This window comes from Chrysemys picta, chromosome 10 (genome assembly GCF_011386835.1).
Source record: "Chrysemys picta bellii isolate R12L10 chromosome 10, ASM1138683v2, whole genome shotgun sequence".
Classification (NCBI taxonomy): Eukaryota; Metazoa; Chordata; order Testudines; family Emydidae; genus Chrysemys; species Chrysemys picta.
In genome coordinates, this window is record NC_088800.1 from 60,674,016 (window position 1) to 60,696,251 (window position 22,236).

A 22,236-nucleotide genomic window follows, 5' to 3' on the forward strand; every position below is an offset into this window, starting at 1 on the left:
AAATAGCCTGGCTGCTGATTACGCACAGCCAGACAGCCGGGCGATTAGAAGAGACCAGCGGGAAGCGCTGTGCATCCGGGAGGCTTTGAAAGCAAAGTTCCTGAGTGAGCAGGGTAACCTGTGACTTTAAAGTTTGTGTACAGAGAAGCTAAACCTGCCCCCGTGTCTTTACCCAGTTAATGTTGACTATCCTATCCAGTTACATACCCCCTTTAACCCCCTTCCAACACACGTTTCGAACTAAAAATAGTTCTACTTTGTTAATGCACACCGTTTTCTTTAATACTGTTTTCGCGGGAATTTTTTAAAACTGGGACGCAGACTGTGGTGCGGAGCGGGTGTAGTGTAGTGACGCGAATGCAGCTTCTAAACTCAAGGATTGACAGGCTCCGCTGCGGTGGGATGGTTGTTTCAACGGAGCCTGTCACCCCTCCTGATCGGGACTGTGTGTATGGGGGGGTCTATGTGACTTTGTGGCAGGGGGAGGACGGTTACAGATCCCCTGCTGTGTGGCTCTGTGATCCTGCATAAGGACCGCCGCTTAAGATCTGTAACTGCCCTCCCCCGCCACAAAGTCACAGAGCAACCCACCCCCCACCACATAACATGAAAACAACCTCCCAAACTAACCAGGGTAACTAGTCACTGCATCACTGCACTGTGTATGTGCCCTGCTGCTGTGCCTGCCCCCGCTTATGTACCCTGCCAAAGGTGACTGTCCTGTCCAATTACCAACCCCCTTTCCCCTCCTCCTCCAAAAGAACATGATTGAAACAGTAGTTAACAGAAACGTATTTTTTATTATTAACTACACATGGAACTGGGAGGTGAAACTTGGACGGGGGCTTGTGTCAGGCGGGAAGGAAAGAACTTTTCAAATTTTGGGGAATGAGAGCCTTCTGCTACTAGAGCTCTCTGCAAGGGTGGAGTGAGAGTTAGCAGGGACTCTGCCGCCTCTCCTTCTTTGCACTTTGGGTGAGGTGGGTATGGGACTTGGTGGCGGGGGAGGACGGTTAGAGATGGACTGCAGCGGGGCTCTGTCCTCCTGCCTCCGTTCCTGCAGAACATCCACAAGGCGCCGGAGCGTGTCTGTTTGCTCCCTCAGTAGTCCAAGCAGCGTTTGAGTCGCCTGCTGGTCTTCCTGCCGCCACCTCTCCTCCCGATCCATGTTTGCTTGGTGCATTCGGGTCAAGTTCTCCCACCACTGGGTCTGCTGTGCTGCCTGGGCTTGGGAACAGGCCATAAGCTCAGAGAACATGTCCTCCCGTGTCCTCTTCTTCCTACGCCTAATCCGCGCTAGCCTCTGGGAGTGTGATGCCAGGCTAGGTTGTGAGACAGTCGCAGATGGGGCTGTGGAAATGGGAAAAAGGGAGTGAATTCCTCAGAAAGATAAATGTAGTTGTGAACAAAGAACATAGTCTTTCTCTGTGAACAAGACCATGCACAGCACCTATCACATGCGCACTCAGCACAAGGTCGAATTCTCGGCCTTCGCATTCAGTGCCTGGGGTCTTGCACAGCACATTTGAGAAGCGGGGCAGCACAACGGAATTTCTGTTGCAGGCAGACATGGTAAGCCGTAGACTTGTGGCAGTTTAAAACTTTTATATTACCACTGGCCTCATTTCACATTTAAAGCAATGTCAGTTCCTGCTGCCAGCAATCCGGCAAGCGGGAACTCTGCCCCTGTCCCACCCCCTCGCGGCTGTCCCCGGGAACGATCCCTTTCGGCTGCCCCTCTCCCGCCTCCACCGCATGGCTACAAACCAGCGGTTACAGTTCTGTAAAGGAACGGGCAAGCAGTCGCAACACTAACATTCCCCTACCTAATTCAAAGCAGGTCACCATGGGCGACATCACCCTGATGAGGATCTCTGAGAGCGAGAGAGAGAGAATGCTCCGGGAAAGCCTCCAAAGACCAGGGCCGTATGCCGCCCTGCTGTGCAGAGCAATGATTCCCGAGTACTTGATAGTCTCGTGGCGCGGCAAGGTGTCGTACTTCGGAGGACCCAATAAGGCCGCTCTCCCCAGGAACCTCATGCAACGGCTTTCCAATTACCTCCAGGAGAGCTTCATCGAGATGTCCCAGGAGGATTACTGCTCTATCCCCGGACATATAGACCGCATTTTACTGTAGCTGCAGTAGCAGGGACTAAACAGTAGAGCGGCTTGTGCAGGACAATCACAGAAAACCGGACATTGCTAGATTTTTTTTCAAAACTTGCACTGCCCATGACTAAACCGTTAAGCGCCTAGGGCACAGTAATCATGAACAACCCATCTTTTAATTGTTAATATTCCTGTTCTGTTAAAAATAAATGTTTAGATGTTTACAACACTTACTGGCTGATCCTTCCCCAGATTCTGTGTCCGGGGTAACGGCTGGGGACGCTTCGTAGGGGATCTCTGTAAGGGTGATGAAGAGATCCTGGCTGTTGGGGAAATCAGTGTTGTGAGCGCTGCCGACTGCCTCGCCCTCCTCATCTCCTTCCTCATCTTCCCCGTCCCCTAACATGTCCGAGAAACCGGCCGTGGACACTATCCCATCCTCAGAGTCCACGGTCACTGGTGGGGTAGTGGTGGCGGCCGCACCGAGGATGGAATGCAGTGCCTCGTAGAAACGGGATGTCTGGGGATGGGATCCGGAGCGTCCGTTTGCCTCTTTGGTCTTCTGGTAGCCTTGTCTCAGCTCCTTGATTTTCACGCGGCACTGCGTTGCATCCCGGCTGTATCCTCTCTCTGACATGTCTTTAGAGATCTTCTCGTAGATCTTTGCATTCCGTTTCTTGGAGCGCAGCTCGGAAAGCACGGACTCATCGCCCCACACAGCGATGAGATCCAAAACTTCCCGATCAGTCCATGCTGGGGCCCTCTTTCTATTCACAGACTGCACGGCCATCACTGCTGGAGAGCTCTGCATCGTTGCCAGTGCTGCTGTGCTCGCCACGATGTCCAGACAGGAAATGAGATTCAAACTGGCCAGACAGGAAAAGGAATTCAAATTCAAATTTTCCCGGGGCTTTTCCTGTGTGGCTGGTCAGAGCATCCGAGCTCGCACTGCTGTCCAGAGCGTCAACAGAGTGGTGCACTGTGGGATAGCTCCCGGAGCTATTAGCGTCGATTTCCATCCACACCTAGCCTAATTCGACATGGCCATGTTGAATTTAGCGCTACTCCCCTCGTCGGGGAGGAGTACAGAAGTCGAATTAAAGAGACCTCTATGTCGAACTAAATAGCATCGCAGTGTGGACGGGTGCAGGGTTAATTTGATGTAATGGCGCTAACTTCGACATAAACGCCTAGTGTAGACCAGGCCTAAGAGATGGCGTCTCCCTGCTAAAGCCAGCTCATTATTATGGCTATCTTTGATATCCAGATGGGAAACATAGATAGCCTTCTCCCAGACTTTTCCTTCACTTGACTGGGAAAGCATACGCTCTTATCCTCTCTGTTCTACTGTCTGTCTGTCTGATGCACATACACAGAATAGTTGTTTAAATAAAAAAGAGAGCTGGGCAGATGATTCAGATTGTGTATGTGTAGCGGGGGAGAGTTCAAATTTAGTTTTTGGTTAATTTTCTCTTATCACGTTTTAGGTCATTCTAGCTGCAGATGCATTCATAGCAATCATCTTTTAGGCTCCCTGTTCTGGGTAGAAATCTGTCTGATTTTGGTTATTATTTTATTATTTTGTTACAGCACCTATCTGCCAGGAAGTTCAAAATATCATTAAATAAGTGAACAAATATGTACTTATACCCCCTCAAGTACAGAAGGTATCCTCTATCCTTATCCAATGTGCGAATATAATTTCCTGTTGAGGTGAGAGAGCAAGTAAGCAGTTTACACAGCTTGTGATGAGCACAGGTAAATACTTCAGCAGAAAATATACTCGTTTTTAATACAATCTGGCTCTTGAATTAAGTTCATGCTGTGCCATGTGTGGTTAAATAAATGTTGTGTGATCTGTAAACAAATCAAGATCAAAATAATGTTTTTTAAATGTGCTCTCCTATTTTATTATTAGTTTGCCCTCTTTCTTGTAGTGTGTGTGTGTGTGTGTTACAGAAAGAGAATGTCAACTGGTTGTAGTCAGATTAGAGTCAACTTCTTGGCTGTACTCTATAGATCACTCTGTGCATAAGTATCCTCATTTGTAAAAGAAAGATAATGTTTACCACATAAGTGTTCTGAAGATTAAGGTTTTAAAATATTTTTTTTGTTTTCTCTGTATATTACTTCTTTCTCTGATCTTTTCAAATTATATATAATTTCCACTGTTCTATCGCAATTAGCTTTATTTTTTGGTAAGACACTGTTGCCTAAGTATTATTTGGAGCCATACTCTACCTGGATTTGATCAACTGTTAAAAACAAAACCAAAGCAAACAAATGAACTATTAAAATCAGAGCAAAACAGATTGTTTGTATTAAAAAGAAAAAGAAGGCTTTACTAAACCAAAACAATTAACCACACAGCACCTAGCATATCTTGTGTATTAGCAGTAAATGAATCCTGAAGATCAGTGAACCTGGACTTTGTCTGCCAAAGACTTTGGCAGACAACCAATTGGAATGAGTTCCAAAGTCAAATGTCCTCAAGCGAGAAAGCCCTGCTAGGATTCCTAGGATTACTCTAGGAACCACTGGCTGTTGTATCTCAACCAGCATCATCTGCAGCAATGGCCAGCCCCAAGCAATCATGAGTCAAGCCCCCCAAAATGAGATTAAAAATGTGGGTTCCTTTTATGCCTTCTGATTTTTTAGTTTTTGGGGGTACACTCAGATCGTGTTTTTCTCCACAACTATGAGGACTAGAAATATTTTTCCTCACAAGTTTCTCACCTAATTACATGCATCTAGAAGCTGGGGCTTTAAGGAAAAACCCAAATATCACCTCACTTGCAATAAAAGCTATCAACACTGGGTTAGAAAGTCAGAGGTAAATCACTCAATTAAACAGATCCCGGACAATTCAGAGCTTTTAAGGTGGTCGCTGACACTTCACACTATATTTGGAAAGTAGTTTATTGACATTGGAGCCAGAGTAGCTGTTGTTACCTTAGGAGCTGTCTACTTTAGTCAGGAGATGAGCTACTTCATTCTGCATCTGCTAAAGCCTCTGAGAGGTCTTCATGAGTACAATAGTTGACACAGGGATAACAAAGGCATGCGTGGCTGTCATGAGGCCCACATCAGACAGGAGTGGTCACAGCCTCCTGGCAAGCCATAAGGGGCACTGTGGGCTATTTCTGCTGCCCCTAGGGAACCTAGAAAGAGTGAGGGAGGGATCCAATCACATCCTGGAGTGTGACCTCTGTTGACAAAAAACACACTACAATTGCTGCAGAGACTGTTTCAGCTCATTACTCCAGATGCTCCCCTGCACCAACAAGCATTACTTTCATCTGATAAAGGTTGGGTCCTAGGCAGCTCAGTTTCATCCAGGGCTCTGTTTTAGCCAGAAATGGGGAAAGAACTGAAACGGTAGAATCTAGATCAGCTGGCACAGAGATGTAGAGCTGAATACCATCAGTATATTGATGATACTCAAGCCCAAGAGTCCCATCATCTACACACTGATTGAGAAGGATAAGGAAATATAACTTAGTGGGACCCAGCAGGTAACAGCCATTGGGGAGGAAGAGAAAATTCTTTTTGGGGAAGCTGTACGGAAAAAAATGAACTACAAAAACTGAAGATGTAGATTCGCTTTCCCATATGGAGATCCAGATCAATTTCTTTGTCCAAATCCTTCTCACCTTTTCATCTCAGTTAATTTCTTATCAACATCTTTTTTTCAATCAAAATTGTATATATCTTAGAAGTTAAATCTTTTGTTCCAACTTGCTCCTGGGTCTACGCCTCAAATGTGATTAAAGGTCTAGAAAGAGCTGCCTTGTATCCAGATTTCACAAAATGTTTGACTAGTAAATATTGAAAATCATGGATCATTACATTATTTACATTCATACGTATCTCTTGGTATGATTTCAGATCAGGACCCCAGAACAGCTGTCTGAATTGAGTAATCTGAGCTCTCATGTACAACGAATAGTCACTTTGATATTTCCTAGGGATGAATTTATTGGTTTATTTGTTTATTTTTTAAGCTTTGGTGACCTAAATGTCTTTTTTAACCCAGCAATTGCTATGAATACCTATATATGAGCTCCAATTTTGTTCAAGCTTTACCCAGTGTTTGGATGGTGTATTGTTAGTTCAGTTGTGATGCATAATAATAAGAAGTTAAATTAGGGAAAGCTTTCTATGCTTATACAGAAATTTAGAACTCACCCTTTTGTTTTTTATATTTCCATACAAATTTTAATAGCCACAAAAAATCCTACCATGTTTTTAACATCATGCTGGAGAAACCTACGGGGATGCACTGAAACAAAAATAATAACTTTGGGAGGATATTCATCTTTACTGAGACTTCCCTACCTAGCCAAGAAATTTCATATTTATTTCATTCCTCTGAGTCTATTATTATTGCACATTGGAGAGTAATTTTTATGTTTATCTACAATATTTTTTCCTAAATATTTTAAAGATTCCAGTACTCATTTAAATGTATGTAACTGACAACAGATAGCATATTTTTGCTACTAAGAAGGCGCTCTGTTGGAGGGGTTGTGGGGAGAGGGAAACATGCTTGCCCATGTGGTGGCTGCGTCCCGGAATTAGACAGTTTAGGGAAGAAATTATTAGAGATTTATCTTATGACAAAATGCTGGCATCCTAGAGATCCCTAACCTCATTACTTTATGCTCCAGTAAAGGATTTACAATTTATACAGAATGACAAATTAATTTATTTTTTTTTGTTGTTGTTTGTATTACACATTATTGAAAAAATGTGACTCTTCCTCCTATGGAATTGTGGTATAATAAATAAGGACAGTCCTTGTAATGGAAAAGCTTTCACACCAAGTACATGCATAAGAGAAAGTCCCAAAAAAAGGATAGGTATTTAGAAATTTGCTCACCCTTTTTAGCCTACTCACAAGAGTCAGCATGCCAGAATCTTTAGCCAGGTTCTTTGAATATTACCCCGATCCTGAATAAGTAATGTATGATGTAATATGTTAACATTTTATTGTAACTTTCTCTTGATAAAAAGTGCTTTTTTAATGTGTGAACTGATGTAAGGGTCAATCCAGATAGCCATACATAATCAACATCACATGATCACTGATGTCAAATGATGCTACTCAAATAAAATTGACATGAACATCATACTTAATTAGTTATTAGATCAGCAACTATCTGCCCATTTTATTTTATGGCATAGCTTTCCCTGTCCCCCTCTTCCCTATCACTCTGTAGCTGCTCTGGCAGCTCCTCAGTGTTCTCAGTACAGTGTTGGGTGATGGTGGTGGTGCTGCTGCTTCAGTGGCCCATAGAATGCTCATGTTCAGTTATTTTGTTAGTTTGCTAAAACTTTCCTGAGAAACTCAAGCCACAGAAGAAAAAAAGGTGATTTCTGACTGTTTATATTGCCACCAAACATGAATAGAATTCAGTGGGACAAGTACAAGGTACATCTCTAATCCAAGGGCTTTCTCCCTGCCAAATTTCCGAGAACCACTGCAAATAATAGAGGTGATAGAACGTCTAAATATGGTCTCAAGAATCTTATATAATGGAAAGTCTTAAGCAACCTAAATATAGAGTTTGCTACTGACTCCCCTTATGCAAATAGATTTTGCCTACGCAGGTAGGTGTAGTTTAGAATACGGTTTGTGTATTTAATAATTGCTAAAAAGTGTATTATTTCTACATTCAGTATTGTAATTTATAAGTTACAAAACTGTGCTCCATGACAACAAATACTTCATCGGCAAGTGACAGATTTATGAGCTAATTAAAGTCTCGGCAATGATAGAAGTGGTACCATTAGCTCTAGTCACGGAACTGTGAAGTGTGCTCTTTCTCATTGACTTGTGTGAAGTTTGTATAATGGAAGTGAGAAGGTTGGCTTATGAACAACACAATGTTGGTTTTGGATGAGAGCAGCTCAATTACTGCTGATGTAGCAGAAGACAAAGGAAAGTCACTTGGGAACTGTGTGGTCGAGTTGTCTGTGGTGGGTGGTGGGGAGTCTCTGAATATTAAGAGTATTTGCCAGTCTCTGCACTGTTCCCAGGGAAGCAGGGAGATGCTGGCAGTATGAGAGTTGTGAGAGCATCAGATTATTTTAAATGGTTTATCTTTTGAGGAAATGAATTGCAACAAAAGTGGGTCCAGTGCCCGTGGCTTAACTTTGCACAAACAAGAAACCCACACCACTTTGTTGTTGTTTTAAATATTTAATGATTGTTTGTCATCATTTGTCTCATTCACTTCTCTCACACACTTTTGCTTGTAGGCAGCTATTAGTGCAGCACCTAGCTCAGTAAGAATGGGAGGGAAAGCGTTCAGTAATGAAGGACAGCAAATCCAATGCCTGCACTGGCTATGGTGAGAGAGATGCACAGAGGCAGTGCTAGTCCATTGGGGACCCTAAGCAGGAATATTTTGCCCCTCCCCAACACATACTAAAAAAGTGAATAGAGAGTCCCCTTGCTTAGTTTTCTTAGCACTGGAGATGGGCTTTTCACCAGAAAGTTACCTCTTCCAACTCAGGAGTAGGGTGCAAGGGAGCCATATTTCTGAGGTGCTGCTGCCTGTGGGAAAGGAAGACATGCTATATTACAGTACAAGGCATCTTATTCAAACTATTTAATAATTGATCTGCCAATATCTAAGGTATTTTTATGGGACCAAGCACTACAGTGTCTAGCCAGGGCTATCAGAATGAAATATGCCTGTGGCAAAGGAGGTACCGCTAGAGCCTCTTTCTGGAGTTGTGGCGATTGCTGTGCACTTTCTCTTGCATACATTTAAAAAAAAAAAGTATTGCCATCATTGTTTCTTAAAAGGACAAATTCAAATAATGGCCCCAATCATGCCCCACTATATTTGTGCATTGAAGGGTAGCTCAGCTATACTAGTGGCACTGCGCCTCCCTTTTCCCTGGCAGGGAATCCACTCTATGTAGAGCAGCCAGAGACTGAATGTGCTGGGAGGACGTGGAGAAATTGTTCCTCCTCTGCCTTTGTGGAAATTAGGCCCAAGGCTGGATTATCTTTTCTGCATAGTCCTACTGAGATCTGTAGGGCCACAGCTGTCAACAGGTAGTCTCTGGCTGCACAGCTTGCTAGCAGGTGTGGAGCCCAGGGCCTCAGCCTGGATCCTGGAGGAGCCACCCATTTTGGGGACAGGCCCTTTAGCCCACTCCCTGAGGTCGGGGGACTGTCACACCCTGGCACAATAATGTGGAGGGTAGTCCCGTGAGGATATCCACACAGTAATTCTGCCCCCTCCTCCACTCCCCCCGCACAGAGCTGCCTCCTTCAGGTTTTATGACGAGGGATGAATTGGGCCAATGTTGAATAATAGGATACCTATATATACCTTAAAGGAAATGTTGGATACATGATCTGAATTCATTACAGGATTTGTTGTTTTATTAAAGCAACCTTTTTGGCAATGTTGTTTGTGTTCATGTAAATAGTCAGTTATCTGTACCACATTAGTCAATAATGGGGACAATATTGGTTGCATACTTACATGATTCTGCATATTTTGTTTTGTTGGTTTGTGCAAGTGATCACACTGTAATGGCACAGATAGGCATATGTCAAGAGAAGTATATTTAAAATAAAATTTACAGGTTCATAAATACGTTGTTTTTGGATATTTTTAAGTTAAAATTGAATTTTCATTTATCACTCTATAGTTTAAAGCCAAAAAGAGTGATTGGAAATGAACTCTGGGTTGTTGTTTTTCTAAAGACAAACATTTTATATATAAAAAAATACATTTTATTCATGGCTAGGCATAGATAAATCTGAAGCTTTTATCACTGATGAGTCGAAAAGTAACAGTTAAAGTGTTCCTGGAGTAAGTCTGTTGCATGTAAATTAACTTAATTTTCATTTCATTTATATATGATCACAGAATACTCAGGAATAATTCTCTGATCTACAGTGCACAGTAAAAGACTAAAATAGATACACTAAAGTACCTATGGACTTCACAGTAATAGTCACATTTTGAAATATTGTGGCTAATCTAAATATACAGCTGAACCGAAAAACAAAACAGTTCCAAATATGAATAAATGATCTGCTACTGAATATGTCAGTGTATTTGTCAGGTTCATAACATTAGCCTCAGCTGCATTCAATTCTAAACCTTAGAATATTTGAAGTTTGATATTGTGCTTCACTAAATTTAATACATGGACCTCAGTAATAGAGGAAATCACTTTAGCACTTGACAGTTTGTTATGCTGTATAAAATTGACTGCCCTGCAAATACAATAGCAATAATAAAAATTGTGGTCAGTAGGTGGGTGTAATGCATTTTGTAGCTTCGGTAGAGGTCCAGATGAAATTTATTGAGATTTTTGCCATTTGGGTGAAGATCAATAGAGCTTGGTTAATAATTTGTTGTGAGGGCACCCTCCAGGGATATGACATTTTACTTTGAAACACTGGTAATTTTGAAAGCAGACCCAGTGATGACAATGTCAAATCCTAATGTTTCACAAACATAGATTTTTTGCATTCGACCTATGAGAGTATTTATTTTGACAGTGATTACTGTTGAAATCATTCAGTGTGTGATGTAGTCAATTACTGATAACAAGTTTCCACATATTCTGTAACACAGTCCACTTTTTTCTTTTTTATAATTCGGAATAGTATTATAGCTCCTTAAAGAAATGAACCCAAGCAGACTTCCAGTTCTGCATTTTCTTGTTTGCTTTTCCAGTTACACAGGTTCTATTTAAATGTCAGTTAATGTATCTTCACATGTACATTATCTACTGGCATGCTTTGTAATATAATCACTTTTCCCCCAACAAAGTAGGGGGAAATGCATAGTGATTTCCAAATTTTGACTCAAATTTATCATGGTACTTTTTTGAGGCAGAAAGATATTGTGTCACAATCTTAATAGGTTTCACAGGAGAAACATCTCCTAATGGTCACATTTTTTATACAGCTCAGCATGGTAAACACTAGTTTGCAATGTGTGTGTGTGTGTATTCATAAAATAAACTTCACTGTTCTTTACATGCTAGAAAAAAGACTTTCTGCCCCCCGATTTGATGGACATTACTGATTGTAGGGAAATAGAAATTTGTCAGCACTTTGCAGTATGAAGCCTGGGACTAGGTACAGCAGAACAATTTATTTTCAATGAGCATGCACAAAGTAAGATTTATGACTTTTGCAGCTCAGATGACATTTCTTACATAGTTGCCGAGCTACAGCAAATTAAAGGGATCCATGAATACTAAGGGGTGTGTTTTTGTAATGAGGGAGAAGAGACAGAAGCAATAAGAAGATAATTAAGGTAACAACTTGTGAAAAATTAAAGTGTTTCTGTCTTTCATTTTTGAATCTCTGAGCATAAACTTTGTAGTTGTTAATTTAATTGCTGATGTTCTCTGTATCCCTGAAGAATATTAAGGATTAATCATCTGGTTCATTCCAACAAGAGATAAGGCCTAAGTGAATTGAAATTTTACCAATTTAACCCTGTCTTCCTCCTAATATGACATGATTAACATTTTTCAATTAACAGCACATAATTATTCTGAAGGCCTCGTTGCACTTATTCCATCTTTTCAGTTGTAGACTGTATTTTCAGGTATTTTAAAACTCAAATAATTAAAAGAAAGCCATTTGTTCTCTTTCCTGCCAGGCACACATGTTCATCCATATTAAGGAAAGCTGGACTTTATTATTATAATTGGTGAAGGTAAACACTTAATATATTGTTCTTTGTTTATGTACAAATGCTAATAAAGATGGTTCTGGTCAGACAAGGGTGTGTTTTTAAGCAACTTTTTTTTTTTTTTTAGCATGGGGACTTTTTAGTTGTCTTTTATATTTTAATATATTGTTGCCAATCCTAGAAAACCTTTAGTATTTAAGCATTTTTGGATGATTACTGACAGAATTAGCTCTTGCTCTCAACCTCACAATGTCTATCATATCATCTCAATATTAATGTATAATTCATTTGTTTCATTTATAAATAACAAGTTCTTAATTGTTTTTATGGTTGGAGTCTGTGGGTGTTACATTTTCTATTGTGTATGAAAGTAATCACCTCTGGATTCTTCTTTAGGTTTCCTGCTCTTTACCTAAATGACTTCCCAGTGGTCTCAATGATTGGGCAGCCACTGTTGCTGGTTAGCGGATAATCCAATAGTAGATAACTGGAAGGAATCATTAACTGACATTTATGGTAATATAAAAGAAAACAAAGAAACCCTCCCTTTCTTGGTTTGCTTAATGGACAGGAGATATCTGTAATTTGCTACTTGGCAGCTGTAAAAGCAAAATAGACTTTGCTATCGTTTCAGTTCAATTCAATTCCCTATCACATACTAAAAACCCCATCCCTTTTTTCTCATCATTACTTTGTTTTAGAATGACTTGTGTTTTCTGTTGTACAGTACCTGTATTTTAGTATTATTTTAAATTATAAACCTATTGTGATGGTCATGTGGATTAAGTAAATGGCTGGGAGTCAGGACATCTGGGATCTGTTGCCATCTCTGCAACATGAAAACTTCATCCCTGACCTTAGGCAAGCCATTTAATCCTACTATGCCTTAGTTTTCAAAACTACAAAATGGGTATAGTTAATACTACTTCACATGGGTGTTTCAGGATTATTTTATAAATGATTATAATAAATTTTGAAAGATATCCGTGGAACATTGTTAATAATTTTCTTTGTGGCAAACATGCTCAGATTGGAAGCACTCCTACTTTTAACTTTTTTCAGTGGTACTACCAGGTGTTTCTCTTGCTAAGCTTAACACCCACACCTTCCATGCGTGTGTAATATGGTGTGTCTTTGATATTGTTTGAAGCATGTACTCATTTCTTTCTTTACTGACTGCAGTAAAGAAGACAAAGAGAACTTCATTGATAATTGTCTTTTATTTAAGTCTTCATATTAATGTGGGACCTGTAACCATAACGAAATATTCAAAGAACTGTTCTAGGCTTTTTGAAAAATAGATAATGAGTTTCAGTATTTTTGGCAGAAAGTAAAACCGATAATGCCAGCTGAGTGATAATATTTTTGCTACTGGGTTGGTTTCTAGTAATATAGAATCAGATCTTCTTTTTTGGGAAACAGATAAGCATATAGTTTTAGCTGATACTGATAATTAAATTGATTTAAAGTTATTGATATCATTATGATCATAGTAATTAGAAATGTGGGGAAAAAGCCTGTGAGATCATACAATAGCAGGCTATTGCCCCTCAGTTTAGGGTGTTTCTCACAAACACACATTATACTTGATAGTGTGGATTTTGCTGGCTCTCTAGCTGCCTTAAAAACAGAGGTGAGCAAAAAATGCACTGTTTTATTAGGGTAATAAAATGCCTTAATGAGGATATTCTCATTTGGGTTATTTTTCTGGAATATTTTAATAGCAACACTATATGGTAGCTATGGTCCATGTCAGATAGGGAACTGTATTTTCTTGGAACCTCACTGAGACCAAGAAATTAACAGGATTTTTTTAATGGATGTTTGTATGGATGATATGAACATCATGAGTTACAAGACTTAGAGGGAAAAAATGGTGGTAGGGATGTAAACCCTCATGGTTATAAGCCAATCTCTAATTGTCAGGAGTTATGGAATAACATTCCCACAGGGAAAATTGCTTAACTATTGCAGTGTTTTTTCTTTCTTCCTATGAAGTATCTGGTATTGGTTGCTGTCAGAAACAAGATACTGAACTAGATTGACTACTGTTCTGGTACAGTATGCCAATTCCTTTGTAACTAAAAAGAAAAGGGTAGAAAAAAGAAATATGGTGTAGAAGCTGTGGGTGCTCAGCTCATTTAAAGGGATTGAAGATGAGGAGAGAATAATTCAGGAGTCATTTGCGTTTCTAGATCATTTCCCCATACCTGAGATTGGGCCATTTAGTGTTAAAGACTAAAAAATGATAAGGTAGTTTGGGGCTGGACTGTCCCAGGAACTACTTAAAGAAAAATCCCAGACCAAATTCAGGCCTGACATAAGCAAAGACAGCTCCATTGCATTCAGTGGATTGTGTTTGTTTATGAGATCTGAATCTGCCTATAATATACCTTTACCTATGGCTGGCCCTTTCTGGTCTGACCCTCTAGAGAAGCCCATCCTGCAAAATCTAATCAAAAGTAGTTAAAATATACTTTCTAAAAATATATTTTCTTCTGTTTTGTTTTATTTTCCCTATGATGAATATATGACTTGTTGTTCCCATGCTGTCAATAGGTCAGTGAGTATCAACCTCAAGTGACACCTCTTCCTACTTACTATTTGTCAAACAAAATTACAATAGAGAATGAATGAATGAATGAATGACTCAAGTCCTCATTCATGAAATGAAATTGCAAGACTTAATTTAAAACCACTTAAAATAACTATAAAATGTAAGGCTACAGGAAGGTGTGAGTGCCTGCTAGGAAATATGATTAATTATGATTATACTGTATGGGTGTTTGCCTTACAGAAACAAAGAAAAAAATCCCAATCCTCACATTTTTACAAAAAAGGAGACTTAAATCAATAGACAATGAAGTACTGGGATCTCTTTATAGTTCAGAAAATTGACCCTTTAAAAAAATGAGGTAAACCTGCTGATTTTCTTTTTTAGAAATGTTCATTTGATGAGCATGACAATCTGACCACCAGAGGAGGCCGCTAGATAGCAATAGTTCTCTCAAGCAAAAACTAGTAAGTGAAATGAATTCATCCCTAGATACTCATCTCTTGTACATTTCCATCCCTCGGTCCAGACTTCTAGCAGCCAAGCAACAGCTTCTATCATTTTAATGTTTGGAGACTTGGAGGTGCCTCATGCACCCTCATTCCTGTACCAAGACTTCCCTCTCTACATTCCAAGGTCAGTTTCTTCCCACCACAGTTGGCCAAGGAGCTGTCTAGACACTATTAACCATCTGAGAGAATTATCCCAGGTCACGGTGACAGTTAACAGCTGTGCAGCAGCAGAGGGCCATGGCGGATTCTCCATCACTGATAATATTTCAATCAAAATAGGATTTTTTTTCTAAACAATATGCTCTAGGAATTATTTTTGGGAAATCCTATGGCATATGTTATACAGGAGGCCAGAGTAGATGACCACAATGGTTCCTTCTGGCCTTGGAGTCTATGAATCCATAAGTACCTCATTCCTCCCTTTCTTTCATTTATTCTTGTCATGGGCCAGTATTCCTTAGTAAAGTAAAAAGCAAAAACTTCTGCTGTGTTGGTCTTTGGCCCACAGGTTCTGCTTTGTCGTACACCATCTGCATTTGCAGACCTTTCTGGAGATTCATCTCCTTTGTACTCTCCCTTGTAGCACCAGTTCACAGCTTCACTGACACACCTGACCACTAATTCCAATCCTCCCCACTGGAGATTTCCAACTGAGACTCTTCGAGGAGGTTAGGATGCCTGTTGTTGGGTATTAAGTTTCTGCCTTTGCATCAGCTGATATGCTCTGAAGTAGAACCCCATCTACTGTGAGGGATTTGTTCACCCCATCACAAGCGCATTCTCTTTTCATTAACAAAACCATAATAATTTGCTTCTGGACAGGACAGTGAGTGAACAGCTTCCTCTGAATTTGTATGTGGAATAGTGGTATATGAACCCAACCAAAGCCAGGGAGTGAGCTGTATCTAATGTTTTCCCTAATAACCAGGATTTCAGAAGGATCCAGCCATATTTGAATGATGCTAAACCCAGTTATTTCTTAAGATGAACAACTGCAGACTACTGGAATATAAAGGATGCAAGAGAATTCTTTCTCATTCTCCTGCAACAGAAGGGGATGAGCCTCGATGACATTTGTGGTCAGGGAGAAATGAGTTTTTAACCTCAGACGAAAGTAAGTTATGTGTGATTTTTTTGTTTGTTCATTATAAAGTGGCTTTGGTTACAGATCTGTCAATGAAAAGCAAAGGAGACATTTAAATCACAGCCTTAAGTGCAGCGTCTTCCTTTGTCAGCTTTTGGGGAGCCAGCCAGTCTGTGGCATGAGTAATGCCTTAATATGCTTATCAGCAATTCCGCTGAGGGAAAGCATCTTAGAGGGATGCTATTAGCACCCAGCTTCCTCTCAAGATCGGCAGCATCAGCTCCATAACATACATCGAGGTAAAAACTTTGGTCGAGGTCTACGCTAATGCTTTCAATGTCACTACCACTGGTGGTGCTGCACTGTTTTAGACCTACACTGGGAGAATTGCATAGATTCTTTTTGAGTATTTGGTTTCATTCAGTTCCAGAAGCTCAAAGGAAAAATTCAGGGGGTGGGGGGAAAATAGTCTATTCACTCCAGGGAACGTTTTCTTACGTCCGTTTTGCTAGTGTGACAAGAAGTGCATAAAAGCTCTGATTCTCTTAGGACTTGTCTTCACTGCGTCATTAACTTAACGTATAATTTGACCATCGCCCTGTAATCTGACTCCTGTATATACATACACACACACACACACACACACACACACACACACACACACACATCTGTGGCTTGAGTGAAATGGTGCTCTAAACTCTAAGCTGGCCCATTAGGCGGTGTAAATTGAAGGTTGAGTGCTGCTGACACTCTGAGCTCCTACTGCAGTGAGGATGCAGCAGTTCAAGCTTCAACAACTCATTAAGTTCTAATCCAATCACTCTGTGTATCTCCAGTGTTGTTCTGCAATGTGGCCACTCTCACTTGAGTTAGGCTAGCTGGAATGGAGTAACTCAAGTGTACTAGCCGATGAGAAGCGCAGTCGGGAAAGTATCTGAAATACTTTCCTCATGGATTGTATTTTCTAAATGGACGACTTACCCTAAATTCTCAATTACTGAGGGACAATCTTCACTCATTGCTATATTTGCTTTCCACAACCAACTCTCTGTATAACTTTCATGAGTGATGTACCCGAAAACTTGGATGCTAATATCTAAACTGTACTCTTAAATGTATTCACCTAAATGTGGGTTATTGCTGATTATGCACAATATGTATCTTATGACTTTCAAAACATACTTTGTATTTGTGGATAATCTAAACACTATACCCAGATGTACAGACACTCTTTTCTTAACCTGTGTACTATTTACTTTTTAACATTAGCTTTAATAACATTTTAAAATATGTTAGTGTTAGGCGAGCTAACTGATAGTGAAGGCAAACCCATACTGTGCTGCCAGTTATAAAAAAGAAGAAAATAACACAGGGCTTGTTTTAACTGCTTTAAAAAAAAGGTGTATTTGTGCCTCAGCATTACTAATACACATGAGTTATCCTTAGGCAAAACCTCAGTGAAGAACAGGCACTTTAGTTTTATCATGTGGTAAACTCGTTGAGGTAAATACTTGGAGGGAGGAAAGAGACTGTTTACCTTGTGGTTCACCTGTCTGTGAACTAAAGTGCCTAGTTCACTGCGTGTTGCCCTGAGGTAAACAATGCATCTTTTTCACCAGTGAAGACAAACCCATTGGCTTTTAGCAGGTTCAGATTTCAAATTCCCTGAGGGACACTCTTGCTCTCCTTATCCTACGCTTTTCTCCCAGGATATTTCCCTACTGTTTGTCACATATTTTTACCCAGACGGAGTTTCTGTAGCACTGAAAATTATATACCAGGCTCACTCTTACTCTCTCTGGGTTTTGTAAATTTGCCTGTGGAACATCACATCTTGTGGAGTAAAAATAGGTGCACTGTTGTATTCAGTTGAATTCCAGGCTGTCACACCTTTATAAGTCAAGGCTCCCTTTTTTTTGGCCAGTGCTTACTGAAGATGTACTATGTACAAAATGTCCACATGTGACCATATAATAGGATGTACTGTGAAGAGTATATCCTTCAACACTGAAAGCCTTCAGGTGTAAATCTTTCACAATTCATTGCCTCTGTCTAGAGCTATTTATAGTGGAAGCTTAGGATGAATGCATGGTATTTCTGTGATGAGTTTTGTTACTAGTGCTGTATATTCCAAAAGTTTGGAAAATAGAGAAGGCATGACAAGAGGGTTGTTTGGCGGAGGTGGGGTGTTGATTAAGCACTTGGCTCAAATTGCAAGGAGTCTGGTGGCCCCTTAAAGACTAACACATTTATTTGGGCATAAGCTTTCGTGGGAATCTGAAGAAGTGAGGTTTTTACCCACGAAAGCTTATGCCCAAATAAATCTGTTAGTCTTTAAGGTGCCACCAGACTCCTTGTTGTTTTTGTAGATATAGACTAACACGGCTACCCCCTGATACTTGGCTCAAATTGGTATTTTAATTCCAGCAAACCTTAGAACTTTTCAGATAGGTAAGTAAACATCCATCCAAAGATTTCTATTGTTGTCTGAACAACAGAGGAAGTCTCTAGTCTGTTTTCTTATGTATTTAGAAATCAGTATAGTTACAGTGATTGTGACCCTGATGGAGAAAAGCATCCCTGTTCAGCAAAGCACTTAAGCCCACACTTAATTCTACAAAAAGAAGAACAGGAGGACTTGTGGCACCTTAGAGACTAACAAATTTATTAGAGCATAAGCTTTCGTGGACTACAGCCCACTTCTTCTTCTATGCATCCGAAGAAGTGGGCTGTAGTCCACGAAAGCTTATGCTCTAATAAATTTGTTAGTCTCTAAGGTGCCACAAGTCCTCCTGTTCTTCTTTTTGCGGATACAGACTAACACGGCTGCTACTCTGAAACCTTTCACTTAATTCTAAACACACGTCATTGAAATCAATGGGAATTAAGCACATCCTTTAAGTTAAGTAGGTGATTATGTAAATTGCTGAATAGGGATAGACTTAAGTAGGTGCATAAAGTACTTTCCTCAGTCAGGCTCTTGTAAGTCACAAAATTTAGTTAAATATTGGGTGAGGCTCACAGTGCCAGAGACTGTGTTGTCTTTAGGATGGCATGTCATTACTATCAAAACCACTATGTGAGCAATAGTCTTGGTAGTCTTACTCTGTTGGAAGTGCATTTGTCAGTTGTTGTCTCTATATGGGTGACATGCAATATGGGATCTCAAATACAAATATTCAGTTTTATATTAAATAAAACTGGGAATATTTCTAAATGTCTTGACAATTGATTATTAAAAACCATATTCCCCTTTTCACATAAGATACTAAATATGTCTCAGAGCCAGTTTTTTTGTTGTTTACATATTCTTATGTTCTTTTTGTTTTTAAATTTCTCTCCGTTATTTGCTGTGTGAGACCCCCTATACAAACAATAATGGAAGCTGACTCTATAGGAGAAACAGTAAAACTGACTATACATAAAGTGCTGTCAAAGGCACAAAGTGGGAGGGGAAGGGATAAAAATAAGACTTTTTTCTCTAATTTTTTTCAGCTAAAGTGATCACATTTGATACTTAAAACAATAGCAAATGATAAAACAAAAATTGTTATAGTAGCTTGACATTTAAGATATTGGCGACCCTTTAAATATCAATAAGAGTTCAGTTCCACTTTGCAATACCTAGGTATTAATCACTGTAATTTATATAATTAGGTTTCATTCATCCACAAGTAAACAGATTAGATTATTTTTAATGTTTGCTTTTGGAGGTCAAGATGTTTAAGAAACTTTATATGAAGGCATTATTACAGGCATAATAATGCTCTCACTTAAGTCAATGGCAAAGATGCTATTGACTTCAATGGGTACATGATATACCTCTTTTTTTTCTACATCAAGATGTATATGTCTGTGTGCATATGTACTCAGTATGCTATATTAATTTTACAGGGATATTCATCATTTTAGACCTGGCTGATAGTTAATACATTAGATTTGGCTGAGGTCACAAATCACATGTAGAGTAGTCCTCAGTATACTGTAGTTATACTCCCAAGTGTGCAATAGTGTAGCGTTTTGTCTGTGTGAAACACTGCTTAATAAGAACTGCATTCTGTACTAGGTTAAGTTTCTGAATTGTCTCAGAGTAGAGTGCATTGCAGAAATCCAGCCTTGAGGTGACAAATCCATGGTTAACTGTAGTATAGGGGTAGGCAACCTATGGCGCACGTGCCGAAGGCGGCACGTGAGCTGATTTTCAGTGGCACTCACACTGCCTGGGTCCTGGCCACCAGTCCGGGGGGCTCTGCATTTTAATTTAATTTTAAATGAAGCTTCTTAAACATTTTAAAAACCTGATTTACTTTACATACAATAATAGTTTAATTATTTATTATAGACTTATAGAAAGAGACCTTCTAAAAACGTTAAAATGTATTACTGGCACGCGAAACCTTAAATTAGAGTGAATAAATGAAGACTCGGCACAGCACTTCTGAAAGGTTTCCGACCCCTGCTATAGTATTTGTTCCATCCTTTTCATCAAGCTAATGGAGGACTATGTTCTAAAATACTGTACCAGTTTAATACTGCTAAATATCTCATCAAGTAAGACTGCTTTAAATTGTTAACTATTGAGATACTGTTTTTGTTTAGTTTTGTTATTTTTAAATTTCAACCTGCCTGTTAAATACAGGTTTTGGTCAGAGTCTATATTTACTGTACATGCCATGGAGGATTTTCCACCCTTGACAATTTTTTAATCAAGATTGAATGTGGTTTTTCTAAAACATGTGCTCTAGGAATTATATTGGGAATTTCTATGGTCTGTGTTATACGGGAGGTTGACTAGGTAATCACAATGGTCCCTCCTGGCTTTGGAATCTATGAACCAACAGGTTAAAAACATGAAACTCTACAAATGTATTGTTGATGACCCAAAATTGTCATCTGTAACAAAAAAACATGAAAACATATGTAAGCAGGATTGATGAATATTAGGGGGAAAAAAGAATCTACAGTGCCTTATTCATTTAAATAATTTAAGAAAAAAATTAGTATTTTTATATACGTACATATGTGCTGAACATTATAATGGTTTCAGCTGTGTTCCTATGAGTAGATGTCTCTTATAAACCCTGTTCTTTCTCAGCTTTTTGAAATCATATTGGGCAAAGTCTTAGTATTTGCTTCCTGTGTGCTGTAGTATTTCTTTTGAAAAATGTTTTTATGAGGTTAAAACTCACTGACATAAGTTATAAATTGGTCCCAGTGTCAGACATATTTTACTGTTCTCCAGCCAAAAAGTTTTAGGCACCACAAATGACTGAAGGTCTTCTGTGATGTATAAGACTGTGGAAGCCACCCAATGTTACTACTCTTAGCTTTCTTCATTAGTTAGCCATACAGCTGTCTAAGGTAGGAATAATGTGCTTCTCAAACGCACTTTGCTAGCTGAATTTGATTGTGACTGACAAAAATATAACTTTAACTTTATTGTTAAAAATAACTGACATAGGTAGCACAAAGTCAACATCTTTTTCTTGTTGACTTAGTGTTTATGTCTTCAATCAAACCTTTTACTAATATTGAATGACTTTGAAGGCCTATAGGCACTTAGTAGTTCTTTGGCAACTGCCTTGCTTGCCAGTCTTTCTCAGATAGTTGATCTTTGAGAGGTTTAGTGGTTAGACCTGTGTGCTGGAAGTCAGGAGTCCTGCAATCTCTTCCCAACATTCCCACTGTATTTTGTGTACTGTAGTTTTGCATTTTAGTTAATGGAAGACATTCACTGTATGCCTCTTTTCCTGCTGTTGTTGGATTGTCTGAATAGCTGCAAAGGGTAAGAAGAGACAGAACTAGCCACAGTTATTAATGTGTTTATTGTCAGTGGATCCGTAGATTTTTAACATCAAGGTTATAAGCCTATACTTGAGGAGTCAATTTGCACTAATGAATTGCTCTGTCAGTGAAAATCTCTTCTGTTATATGTAGATCACCGCTTCATGCCAACCTGAAAAAGTCATTGGTACTATTAAAGAACACGACTATCAAATCATGTTGATCCTCCAATTGTGTGGCCAAAATTTAAGGTGTAAGTAAATATGTCCCCCATGTTACCATACGGGCCCCTTTAATTCCAGTTTTAAATAATGTGCTCACCAGAATCTTAAATACAGAGAGAAGAGGAGACTCCTGTCTGGTTACCTAGTGGGTTAGTCTCTTGATTGACAGAGACTAGGGTAGGGTGCTTCAGTCACTGAACTTGTTATGGAGAGGGAGGGATAGTGATTATTGTTCAGTGATCCAACAAATTCTGTTTTGACATCTATTGTCAATACCTTC

The 22,236-nt window shown here is 39.6% G+C and overlaps 2 protein-coding genes across 39 annotated transcripts in view; one reads left to right on the top strand and one right to left on the bottom strand.

Annotated features, from left to right (window-relative positions):
- Nucleotides 1-22,236, top strand: part of RBFOX1 (RNA binding fox-1 homolog 1) — a 2,478,424-nt gene that overhangs the window by 1,925,382 nt on the left and 530,806 nt on the right. The window lies entirely within an intron of this gene.
- On the bottom strand, nucleotides 776-3,320 carry LOC135974042 (uncharacterized). Its single transcript, XM_065559921.1, has 2 exons — nucleotides 2,344-3,320; nucleotides 776-1,350 (listed from the first exon to the last, which is right to left on the bottom strand). The coding sequence occupies exons 1-2, from the start codon at nucleotides 2,918-2,920 to the stop codon at nucleotides 875-877; spliced, it is 1,053 nt and encodes a 350-aa protein (XP_065415993.1). The 5' UTR covers nucleotides 2,921-3,320; the 3' UTR covers nucleotides 776-874.